Source organism: Podarcis filfolensis (genome assembly GCF_964270895.1).
Source record: "Podarcis filfolensis genome assembly, chromosome: 1".
Taxonomy (NCBI): Eukaryota; Metazoa; Chordata; class Lepidosauria; order Squamata; family Lacertidae; genus Podarcis; species Podarcis filfolensis.
Window position 1 is genome coordinate 23,754,785 of NC_139604.1, and position 13,520 is coordinate 23,768,304.

At 40.9% G+C, this 13,520-nt stretch overlaps 1 protein-coding gene across 4 annotated transcripts in view; it reads right to left on the minus strand.

Moving 5' to 3' along the window:
• SESTD1 (SEC14 and spectrin domain containing 1) overlaps positions 1-13,520 on the minus strand; it is a 56,367-nt gene that overhangs the window by 34,234 nt on the left and 8,613 nt on the right. For all 4 annotated transcript variants that reach the window (XM_083629054.1, XM_083629052.1, XM_083629055.1 and 1 more), the window contains exons 3-5: positions 9,633-9,713; positions 2,298-2,406; positions 1,949-2,039 (exon numbers count right to left, since the gene is read on the minus strand). In XM_083629054.1, the coding sequence (XP_083485180.1) occupies positions 1,949-2,039; positions 2,298-2,406; positions 9,633-9,687 (255 nt within the window). In that variant the 5' untranslated portion in view covers positions 9,688-9,713. The remainder of the gene's footprint in view (positions 1-1,948; positions 2,040-2,297; positions 2,407-9,632; positions 9,714-13,520) is intronic.

Here is a 13,520-nt window from a genome sequence, read left to right on the forward strand (position 1 = left end):
GTACCTTAAAGAAAAGTTTTAAGCAACCCAAGACATACACTAACAATGCAATCCTATACATGTCCGTCCCAGGACCAAGATTCATTGAGCTCAGCTGGACTTATTCCCAGGTAAGTGAAGCCTAAGCCCGCTCAATATCAGAGTCTGATAAATGTTTCTTTTGAAAGAGGCCAAGGCCTTCAAACTTAATGAATTTCATTTAAGTATCAGCTATAAGATGATTTGTTCTATATGACAGATTACAGTCGTACCTTGGAAGTTGAACAGAATCCGTTGCTTAAGTCTGTTCGACTTCCAAAACATTTGGAAACCAAAGCGCAGCTTCCGATTGGCTGCAGGAAGCTCCTGCGGCCAATCGGAAGCTGTGGAAGCCCCATCAGAAGTTTGGGTTCCAAAAAACTTTCACAAACCGGAACAGTCACTTCCGGGTTTGCGGCGTTCAGGAGCAAAACGTCCCGAGTACGAAGGCGTTTCGGATCCAAGGTACGACTGTATATGGTAAGGACAGTCTTCTTTATGCAGTTTAGATTTTATATTCCACCCATTTAAGCAACAGGATAGCCTTTCTTCACAAATGAAAACTGTTAAAAATTCCTTGTGATTCACAGTTGTTTCCTCTGCCTGTCAAGTTCCTTCATAATTTTGCCTCTCTATGAGGAAACACACACAACTTATTAAATAGACAGACGGCAGGAACAAAGTGCTTATTATTCAATGACCTTGACAGCACACATCCTGTAAAAGTGCATTCATACAGAACTAAAAAGGAAGAAAGCAGTATGTCTTGCCACTTGACAAAAAATGGTTTGGGGTCAAAATGTCAAATCTCATTAAGGCAACATCTGTTAAAGATTTTCATAAAGCCAAGTGCTTTCTAACGATGGTCTATCGTTAGCAACATTCAAGTAGAGGACAGTTCATTCAAGTAGAATAAATAATAATGAGCAACTCTTGTGTCATATCTCCAATGCAGCCTCACCTGCTGCTCCCTCTTCCCAATTTTATGTATGTACTTTCACAGAAAATATAACAAAAGTGGTACACAGCATAAAAACATAATACTATGAAAACAACAATAAAAGCACCAATAACATGTCAATAAAAACTGGTTTGTAAAACAAAAAAAACAACACACCATATTGCAAAGGCTATATTAAAAAGAACCAGGGATGATTCCAGCAAGACTGCCATCGGCCAAGTGATCCAAAAGGCAGGACCTGGCACAATGAAGTTCAGTCCCTGTTAAAACCTAGCCATACCAGGGGGAAATTGCACATGCTATTATAGAAATTGAAAAAAGAAATGACATGGAGTTGAGATAATAAACGTCAAAGCCCAATCCTATTCCTTTATGGGTTTGCACTGTTAGAGGCAATTCCAGGATTTCTAGGGATGGTGTAAAAACTAACTTATACCTGCAGCAGCCTTACTGAAACTGAGAATTGAGTCCAGGGAATCAAAACGCTTTCAAAAAATTTCCCAAACTACAACTCAGATCAGAGGCAGCAACAAGCCATGTTTTTTTCTTTCTTCAAGCTGTGGACGTCCTTAGGATCACAGAATTCCTTACGCATGAGAGATGGGAAGCTTATTCTCAAGGTTTGTTCACAAAGCAGTATTTTAAAAACGTTGGTTTGTCACAGTTCCTACAAACCATGGTTTCCTGCACTTGGACAAAATAGGAAACTGATTCGTTGCAAACTGCAAATGAAAAGGTCATCAACTCTTCCCTTTACATGCAAAGAGCTCAAGACTCACTTCAGCTTCAAAAGTATCAAACTACCATGATTTGCTGATACGTTTTAAAAATCAGACTCTACATTTTTAACATGTAAAATCACACAAGGTCTACTTTCCCAGAAAGTAAGCACAACAATGTCTTATTATACAGACAGATTAACCTCCACAGAACTCAATTCTTCACTACAAATTCATGAAGGTATCTTACCTGTAGCATTAACACAACAGTCTTGACAACATTCCACTGAGATTTTCTACCATCCACTATAACGGTAAATCCTCTAGCTTTACACTTTTCACTGCAAAAAAGACACATATTCAAAACATAAAAAGGCATAGTTCAGTTATCACGACATAAATCACCATCTATTTACTTGCTTAAGCTTTAGCGAGACACTCATTGCTCTTTCCAAGAGCTTTCCAAATAGTTTTTATTTAAGTCATATATCACATAATGAGATACACCCCCCTCAAGAAAATATGGTGGTATCTATCAAAAAAACCATTTAATTTAGAAGTAAAATGATACTATTTGGTGCTTTAAAGGGCAAGCCCACCTTGGTATACTTAGCAGGTAGTCTAAAGTAACACTCAGCTCATCCATATTTGTTTGTTCAAGGCATAATGGAATTGTCAGAATGAGGCCACTTCTTCGATCCTTCCCACCTGTAAAATAAATAAAATATTTGTTAGTTTGAACTAAAAATAACATTCACTATTAACCAATTGGCACTAAAACCGTTTTTCTTTTTTTATAGAAAAAAGGAACAGTTTTTGAAAAATATTGTAATGAAATATGATACGTGTCCTTTTTCTATGGATGTATTATAGCAAAAGTACACACAAGTGAATGAGATACTGGACTAAAATAGAAGCTATATGCGAACAGAATCACATGTTCCCAAATCAGGCTTAACTTCTGTTTAATTCTTCACAAGTGTACTGAAGCACATAACCTAAATTGCCAAAAGATTTGCCATCAAAATAATCATTCAAGACACTCTATTTAGGACGTTATGTTGTGCACAACTCAGTCATAATGAAATGCGCATTCTCCCCTATAGGCTACAAAATGAACATACACTGAGATCACATTACATACTTGATGCTTTTAACTGTATGCTGGTTTGCAACTTAAAAAAAAAAGTATAGATCATAAATAAAAAGGGCAAAGCTTTGTGTAAACCCAAAATAGCTATTTGGTTGGCAGAAGACGATGACCAACCACTCAGCAACAGAAAAACCTCCTAAATGTCTGAAAACTGTAATTTGCATTTTAAAACACTGTGGTTTCTAGGTGGAAAGTTTTTGGGGACTTACCATAGACCTAAAAGGGTGGGGGGGGGAGCCTTTGCAAAAATGACAGGGTGTTTTTGTTGGAGAAGTTTCCTAGCGCTTGGTGAGATATGCTCAAGGATGCCACAGCTCCCTCTCACCCAAGACTATAAAGCTTCTCTGGGGCTACACACAGTTCCCCAGAGTGGTAAAAATCCCCCATGGGGTGTGCTTTGCTCTGCTTAAAGATGTACAGTGGTACCTCGGGTTAAGAACTTAATTTGTTCTGGAGGTCTGTTATTAACCTGAAACTGTTCTTAACCTGAAGCACCACTTTAGCTAATGGGGCCTCCCGCTGCCGCCGCACCGCCACACGATTTCTGTTCTCATCCTGAAGCAAAGTTCTTAACCTGAGGTACTATTTCTGGGTTAGCGGAGTCTGTAACCTGAAGCGTCTGTAACCTGAATCATATGTAACACGAGGTACCACTGTAGTGCATATATTCTATGCCCTTTTAATTTGTGGGGTTTGGGGGGGTGTTATTGGGTTGTTTTTGTTTTGATTGTGTATTCTGTGTTTTTATATTTTGATTTTATTCTGTGAACCACCCAGAGACCTCCAGGTACAGGGCGGTATATAAATTCAGTAAATTATTCAGTAAATTTTATATATCCTCTAAAACAAGTTCATCCATTACTAATTTTAAACTTTAAATTAAGGAGGGGGACAGTTTCCAAGCCTTTTGCAGCTGAGAACAAAGTATATTCCATGACTAGATAAATCATAAATTGGCAAGAGAAAGAGGCTACAGCTTGCCATATATGGATCAATACCGAGGCTGCAGAGGACCAGCGTCTCTCTGAGATGTATTTAAGTACAGTTTATTCAATCTGACGATTTAATAATCTCCATTTCTAACCTTCACCAGAAACTATGTTAAAGCAGCTTTGTGTATAAGTAGATTTTTTAGCAAGGCACAGGATATATTTTCAAGACTTATAAAGTTCTATAAGGAAGTAGAGGAAAAGGAATTCTATTTTTGCAACCACTTTATTTCCTCACATTTCTGACTTCATCGGTAGGTGAACTCAATGGTTCATTAAGCAATCTGTAATGGCTAGTACGTAGAACAAAAATCATTCTATATCCTTTGCAACAGCTGATTTTGGCATAACTGGAAACATTTCTATGGCGTTTGAAGAAAGAAATTCATTGGGATGAGTTCAACACAGTGCTGTGGTAATCGTAAAACTGCCCAGCCAGAACAAAGAGCTGGTAGACATGATAGGAAGACAGATGGGTGGAATCGTCTAATCATAGCAATCTTTTTGGATTGAGATTAGCTGCGTGGTGAGAACGCGGATTGGCTACGAAACACAAGATTGAAGGGAAAATATCCGGGATCTTGAAATGGATTGTGGAAGGATAAATAAATTACTGGGCACTCGGGTAGGGCTGAGCCCCTCTTGCCCTAATGGGCCTATCTCCACTGCTCCTAGCACAAGACTCCGGCTTTTTCAAAACATGTAGATGGGCTCCACTTCCACATATGAATAGTAACACTGGTAAACACCAAACCTGATTTTATTTTTCATGTCCCTACCACTGCAGTCAGGGACGTGGGTGGCGCTGTGGGTTAAACCACAGAGCCTAGGACTTGCTGATCAGAAGGTCGGCGGTTCGAATCCCCGCGATGGGGTGAGCTCCCGTTGCTTGGTCCCTGCTCCTGCCAACCTAGCAGTTCGAAAGCATGTCAAAGTGCAAGTAGACAAATAGGTACCGGTGTGACGGGAAGGTAAACGGCGTTTCCGTGTGCTGCTCTGGTTCGCCAGAAGCAGCTTAGTCATGCTGGCCACATGACCCAGAAGCTGTACGCCGGTGCTCCCTCGGCCAATAAAGCGAGATGAGCACCGCAACCCCAGAGTCAGTCACAACTGGACCTAATGGTCAGAGGTCCCTTTACCTTTACTTACCACTACAGTCATACCTTGGAAGTCAAACAGCTTAGTTCCTGAACGTCGCAAACCCGGAACTGACTGTTCCGGTTTGCAAACTGTTTTTGGAAGCTGAACGTCCAATAGGGCTTCTGAGTTTCCTGCAGCCAATCAGAAGCCATGCTTTTGTTTCTGAACATTTTGGAAGTCGAACGGACTTCCAGAACGGATTCTGCTCAACTTCCAAGGTACAACTGTATTATCTTTTGCTACACCTAGTATAGAGATGCGGAAGTCTCCCTCACATTATCAATCCCCTCTTCCTGGATCAATAATCAACAAAGTAGGCTAGTGATTGAGATTTCTCCAGACTTAAGCTTCCAAGCCTTTGCATCAGAAACTGCAAACAGTTTGCCATTACTGTACTTCTCCCACAGAATAGGAACTCAGCCAAGAGTAAATGGACACAAAAGGAAGCAGGTGAAGGAAGAGGAAATGACTCAGCATTGTTCAGGAGAATACAAAGATCACATTCATACTTTAACTTGAAGCAGCTGAGCCCTCTTAAGGAGAAGTTACTTTCCTTCCTTGTTGTACCATTTGCAATCATGTTTTCCTATTTAATATGCACTTTTTGGACAATGGGACACCCCGCCCCCCGGCCTTCACGTGGTTTTGCTTCTGGGAGGTACATGAAGTAAAAAAAGGTTCATGCAAGAGTTTAACAATAGGAAAAAAAACACTATTTTAGAAGGACATCCATCCAGCTTGGAAAAAGTTGTGTGTGTGGTTTTTTTTAAGCATGCTTATAGCAAAATCAAACATGGTTCTAAGAAGAAAGGAAAACCACTCTGTCAGCTTGTAGACGGTCAATGAATGAGCCCGAATCCATCACATGATAGCAGTGAAACTGGCTCGAGAATTGAGATTCAATGAGCCCTAAATTGCCTCAGTCCCTCCTACTGCCTGCCCTTGGAACATCTCACTTTGGATGTTCTGCTGCAGCACCGATGGAGTGATGCTCCTGTCACTCCATTGTGGGCAGTTTAGCTGGCAGAGCTGGGGGAGGAGAGGAGAAACACCCCAACAAGAACATGTTTGTTCTTAGAAATGGGAGATCTGGATTAGACTGGGGGCGTGGGAATGAACGTTGGCATTTTTAAGGCAAACAACATTGTGTGGATGCAGTCAAAATACACTATTCTTAACCTGAAACTGTTCTTAACCTGAGGTACCACTTTTGCTAATGGGGCCTCCCACTGCCGCCGTGCCGCCAGCGCACAATTTCTGTTCTCATCCTGAGGTAAAGTTCTTAACCCGAGATACTATTTCTGGGTTAGCAGAGTCGGTAACCTGAAGCGTCGGGAGTTTGTATCCTGAAGCGTTTGTAACCTCGAGTTACCTCAAGTTGAGAACTCTGCCCCAGGATGAGAATGGAAATCGTGTGCTGGTGGCGCAGCAACAGCAAGAGGCCCCATTAGCAAAAGTACGCCTCTGGTTAAGAACAGTTTCAGGTTAAGAACAGACCTCTGGAACAAATTAAGTTCGTAACTAGAGGTACCACTGTAAAGTGCATTCACAAGGAGCATCCAGTACCCATCTGGAAGCATCCCTAGATCCAAATAATAACTAATGGGTTGTATCCACTGGTGGCTTTTGCCCTCTGATCCCCTACCCACCTACCAGCTCCTGAGGGTTGATAGCTCATCTGGAACTTAATGGGACATGTCACAGAGGGCTGCAGTCAGTAAGCGGGATCAGTGGAGATTTGGTACCCAACCTTGTATGATCCGAAGCACATTCTGCAAGTGCACACCCACCAATGAATGCAACCCAGCAAAATATTAATAATATATGATTTGAAAATAGCCTTTAAAGACATCAGTAAAAAGCTTATGCCAAGTTAAGCGTTTGCAACAGGTGAAATATTTCACAGTTGCAATTAAAATGATTGCCCAACATCCATTTAATGGCTGCCAGGAAAAGTTACTGTAAAAATTCTCTGCCAGGAAAGAGATGCCCTGCTGGTAAATTCTTTCCTTTACTCTATTGTTGCTCCTCATTTTCTGTAACGTTTATTAATGAGTTATTACTCAATTATAACATGTCAGCTTCTGTTTGTTTGCTATGTGGATTCCAAAATTGAGTCTAAAAGAAATTTCACTTTGATTATCAGAAATCAAAGCAGTATTTTGGCAATGCCCTCCTCTGCCCTTTCCCCCCAAAAAAACTCCACTTGCCCAATTCTGTACATATTTCTTGGACATATACCCTGTTGCTGGCAATGGAATTTTCCTGCTTTGAGGTGCAGTTCAAATTTTAAGCATTTACTTATGAGGCTGGAATGTTTTATTTTTAAAGATGGGGCTGGTGAGAACCAAGTGCTTAATCCCATAACAGTTTTAAAGTAATTAGGAGTAGACCAGGTGAGCCATCACTTCTTCTCAAGCCCCTTCTTTTTCAGTGGAGGGAAGAGGCTGGGCAGCAGGGATGACCAATGCCACTGCCCACACCTAACACCTTGACAATTCTTTGTTCGGAGTCAATTTAGTCCGGGGGTCCGGCACACTTCCCTGGCGCAGCACTGACCTTTCTCAAAGACCTTTGACTCCAGCAGAGTAAACACAGCAGAAGGAGAAGCAGGAACGTTCTGTCGTGTGGTAATAACTCAGGCTGAAACACAGCAGTCTCCTTATCTTTAAAGTCTTTATTTTCGTACAGATCAACACATCGTAAATCTTCCCGGTGAGACGCAACCCATGTCGGCTCTCTCCGTGTTCGACTAGGCTCACACTGCGTGCGTCTTTTCTCTCTCTCTCAGAGATACTGGCCACTCCCACTTCCGTGTTCTAAACACACCTCTCGGAATGTGAGGCGTCATCACTCAGAACTCTTAACCCTGTAAGTTCTGAGCCACTCCCAACATTCTTAAGGGAGGGATTGCCAACCATTCACCCATGGGTGCCCAGGAAGGCCTTCCTTGGAGTCTTGGGCATTATGGTGCCATCTGGCACTAGGTTAGTAAGCATTGTGAATTTTTGTTTAGAAATGGCAGGCACTTCTTTTGCCTGTGGAGGGTCTTTTGCGAATTGTGGGGCAGATGCTCTGTCAGTGAGAGAAATGCACTTGGGCAGAAACAAGGAGGAATCACAGAATAGTTGGAAGAGGCCATGAAGGCTCCATGCAACGCAGGACTCTTTTGCCCAAGGCTCGAACTCGCCACCACGTGATTAAGGGTCACACGCTCTACCAACTGAGCTAAGAGTATGACTGTGTGGTCTGCGTATTTGTGGTCTGTGAGAGAGATGCATGTGTGTCTGTGGTGTGTGCTGTGAGAGTGCAAGGAATTCATTCATTCATTCATTCATTCATTCACACACACCATGCCCCTTACAGCAGCCAAGCTGTTATATTACACCCATTACAGCAGTCATGTTGTGACTGGCACCCACACATTTCAAAATGTGCCTGATGGCTCATAGAGGCTGGCAATGCTTGGGCCCCATTAAGCATGTACACACATACACACACACAAATATATATATATATATATATATATATATATATATATATATATATGTGTGTGTGTGTGTGTGTGTGTGTGTGTGTGTGTGTGTGAGAGAGAGAATTTAATGCAGTCAACTTCTTACTTCAGCAACATATCCTTAAGCCTATACGGTGAATAATCAACTACATAACTATCTGCTAAGACTTTTGAAGGCAAAAGAAAGTTCTTAGTATATGCAGTAATTCTGAATACGCAGTAAGTTTTACAACTATTAATGAGCACTTAGGGACCAGTTGCACATTTCCATAGCCTTAAAGACTACAAAAGTATAAATGGTAGTTGAGTTATTCCCTTAGACAGAGTTTCATGATGTGCTGATTTAGCAATGAACTAGTAATCAGATATAATGCAAACCTTGAGGATTTTTTTCCTAGGACTACAATGTAACAAATGCTAAACCTAGATCATATTTTACAAAATGTTTAATAATATATATATTGTTCTAAGGGAGAAATGAAAGCTTTCTCCGGGTGCTCAAAAGGAATGATTAGGAATGAACGAGGTCTCAATTATCAAATAAAAACCTGCTTTACGGGAACAATTCTTCTCTACAACAAAGCCAGCGAGATAGTTAGGCAGCTAGCCAGCACTCCAGGGTCCAACATTAATTTCAGTAGTACAAAATTTATCAAGTACTAACCAGAAATTCACAGCTTTTCAAATTACCAAGTCAGCTCTCTTCTCAGTGCATAATTTCAAAGGTTAAGCAGTTAAAAAGTCAAACACATCATAAGAGAAGACATCCAAGTAGTTTAGCCTGAGGGAGAATCTCATTCTGGTCAGTGTCTGGAGAAAAAGATGTCAGGAACCTCCTGTGTTTTTAGAATTAATTACCAGCCAGGTCTAAGCAGATCCTTGATCTCACATTACTTATCAGTATTATACATAAAGTGAAAAATAACAAAGCGAAACTTGTATACAGACGATTAATCATCCAAGATGGAGAAAGAAACTTACTTTCCGAGTATCCACAATAACTAACAGCCTGAGCTTCAGTATAGATGAGGTGCACAATATATTTGTGGCACATTATCAGGAAGGATGGGGAAGGAATCAAGTAACAACACATCTCAATGAAACAGAATAGTCTGAATAAAAAACAAGTAAACTGTACCTGAAAGGAAGGCTAACTTTTTCTTCAGAATAGGTAATATCACTGTAGCATCCATCTTGCCTTCAGTTAACTTTCAGAGTTCTGAAACACAAGAAGTTGGTGTCAGAGGGTCTAAGTCAAGGGAGATCATTTACTGTGCTCCACTAAAGCTGCTCAAGAGTCAGATTGTGACAGATTTATGCTTGCTTCCTAGCAAGAAGTTCAGAATGTTTTATAACTAACTAACAAACAAATAATGTTAACATTTATAGTGTGCCTTCCTTAAATACCCAATCCCTCCAATTAAAATTTCCAAGTTTTTTTTTTGCAAGAAGTCAAATTTTTTCTCCATTTTTTATACTGCTAAACGACAGTTCTGTGCTCCATTCTATCTTGATTACCTAGCTTCTCCATATTGCCCCAAATTCAAGTAAGCACACGCCAAAATAATGATCACATTCATTTTTATACATTATTTGTGTAAATTTGGAGCTTCAGTGTTTCAGGAAAGAGGCTGGAGAGCAAGAATTTTATTCCAACCCCCAGCTGTTTTATGAGTCTTCATCTCCTACCTTCCACAGTGTCCTCTCTTGCCTTATCCCTTTCGGTTTATGCATGTTTGAGCAATAAGAATGAACTTGCTAAGGGCATTTTAAGCGCTGCTGAGTACACATAATACTTCCCTTATACCTGTGTGGCTTTTGCTCTTCTATCAGCGGCCAAAATGCCCATTACATAAGCATATTTATTCACTGATATCCTCTATATTTCACAAAGACTGTTCTTGTTTTGCTGCCCTAACTGTTGAAGAAGCCACTGTGTGTTACTTCCATTATGTTCTTGAAAGACAAAAGACATTATGTCTTTTAAAAGTACTTAAAGAAAGGGAAAATGAAAGGCCATGACAAAATAACGCAGATCACCCTACTTGGTTATCTACCTTCAACCTTCGTCTTTCTACCCAAATGATTAAGGCAGGCCACAAAGTCCTGGTGAAATAACAGAGGGCAAGACTGAATAGGGGGAATGGCAAAGAGAGCATAAAAGCCTAAGCACATACACTGATGGAGAAAGACAAAAATTTAAACAAGTTTGGTTTCTGACAGCAAGAAATCATGTTACAATGGGAAAGATATATATTTGTAAAAAAAAAAAAAAAACCAAAAAAAGCCACAACAGTAAAAACATGGAATATGCTGCCGGAAAAGAAGAGATTTTCCCCAGCTCTATTTTTCTATTTGTATTGTTTTATTGTTGCATTGCATCTTAATACTGTATTTTTGTGTGTGTGTGTGTGTGTGTAACCCATCCAGAAAGGGATGCGGGTGGCGCTGTGGATTAAACCACGGAGCCTAGGACTTGCCGATCAGAAGGTTGGTGGTTTGAATCCCCGTAATGGGGTGAGCTCCCGTGGCTCGGTACCACCTCCTGCCAACCTAGCAGTTTGAAAGCACATCAAAGTGCAAGTAGATAAATAGGTACCGCTCCGGCGGGAAGGTAAGCGGTGTTTCCGTGCGCTGCTCTGGTTCGCCAGAAGCGGCTTAGTCATGCCGGCCACATGACCCGGAAGCTGTACGCCGGCTTCCTCAGCCAATAAAGCAAGATGAGCGCTGCAAGAGTCGGCCACAGACTCCCAGAGTCGGCCACAACTGGGCCTAATGGTCAGGGGTCCCTTTACCTTTTTAAGCCATCCAGAAAACGTATGTTGATACACAGCCTTATAAACACAGTAAATGAATATTTGCTACAGATGAAAATGGGTGTATTGGCTTTGAACACAGTCTTCAGAAATACCACTATAAAACTAATAATTGTCCAGGTACAATGAAGCATATAAACCTGTCCTGTTCCAAACAATCTGTTCCGAGATCCAAGCCATATGCATATTCTCTTCCACATACAGATCAGATACCCACACTAAAATTAATGCTTACCTTACCCCTTAACACTGGGTTGGGGAACCCCAGGTCAGGAGCCAAATGCAGACCTCTAGGCCTTTATTTGGCCCTTAAGACTCCCCCAGGACATGCTCCTAACCAACACTACCCAACACCCTTGAGTGCTTTTGCCTGGCTAGAATGAGTCATTGAGCAGTGATGATGACTCTTGCTTGCCTGAATGGAGAAATGTGAAAAGGGGTGGGGACCATGTGTATAGAAAGTTCTTGTTTTCTCCTACTCAACCTACTGTATAAATGTTGAGTCGCTTTTGCCTCTGGTTTCCTGGATGGTTGCTCACAAGCCCCTTAGGCTGAAAAAAAGTTCTCCAACTTTGCTTTAACACTCATACCCACTTAGAAGCTGAATGTCCTTATCATGTACAAGTCTGGTTCAGGCAACTGTTTCCAGAAACAATATGAAATGCGGTTTTTGCAGCCAATGATTATACGCTGAATCCCGAACATACGAACTGCCCCCGCTGGATCAGATGGAAGTTTCCTCTAAGTCCAGCAGTCTGTTTCTGACACGGGCCAACATTAGTCTCAACAGGGATATGTAAAATGTTGATCCTTGGGGGAGAGGATAAAATCAGAAACAGAACAAGAAAATCTGACTCTCCTGATTGGCACGAAGGCTGAGTGCAAGTATAAACAGCACTGGGTTTTGATACCTATTACTGCATTTCATTGTATGCATAATTCAAGAGCAATTCAGCTAGTGCCCTGAGAGACCTTCTGTACTTTTAAAAGCTCCTTTCTCAATGGTAGCTTCCTGTTCATGCACGAAATTTATGATATGTGCATTGGTTCTTTGTGAACAGGAAGAGAACAAAATGCCAATAATTATAGATGCACGGATCAACCTAGTGAAATCTGAAGTTTGTCCACTTCAAAACATTCAACAGATGCACTGACATCTTAAAATGTTTATTTTCCACTATCTGCTTATTAAATTTCAAACCACTTCCAGATCAAAGTAAAACTTTACATTTCTATTGCTGTATACGCCAATAATTGGATCCAGATCTACTGAAATCAGTAGTGCAAATGAGTAACTTCAGCCCTGCTAAATTTCAGAAGGGTCTACTCTAAGCACAACTAAGTCTCGATCCAACCTGATGTCTTTGATCCTAACTTTTCGCTCTCTTCACAGAAGATTTGCACTCCTGGAAGGAATCTTTTAAGGGCAACTCTTCTTTCATGAGCACAACCCTCCTTCTGTAAGCAGTTCTTTCCATTCACAGAACCAAAAGTTAGGAGCCAAACTTATATAATCCTATGAAATAATGAAGGCTGACTTTTCCAGCATATTAATTTGAACCCTGGACATTTTTATTTTTAGGATAAAAGACTTGCCTAATGAAGTCCATACTGTAACTGGGATCAGAACACCATTCTGAATATATCCATAACTTTCACTTACTTTCTAAATCTTTTCCATATCCCTAGGCACATAATTAAGAACCAACCGCAAATGGACTAATTTTTCATGAGAACAGACCCTTTTATTCTCTATACTGCTCAACATGCCTTGCACACAAACTCCCACAAGAAGGGAAAGTATCACACTGAACCTACGTAGCAAAGATGAATCAAGAGCATGCACTGTATAGCAAACACAATGCAATGACCTCATGTGAACCAGCACCATTGTATTCACCTCATGGCTGCAGCATCAATTGATGATGTACATAAGTTCATTTGGCAAACACATCTTTTTGGTACCGGGTGCCTTTCTATTTTCCCAAGCCTTTCAACAGATCTGCTGACATTCTGGGCATTAACTTTTGAAACTTTTGATGCTGCTTTTGTTCTATGGCTTGTTTGTTTGTTTTGTATGTTGCTGGTTTTTCTCTTATACAGTGGTTCCTCGTACAACTGCAGATGTTGGGAGAGCCACTGCCAGTCAAAACAAACAGTGGGCCAGATGAACCAAAGAAGTATGGGGCTGCTTCATATTTAACCCTGGT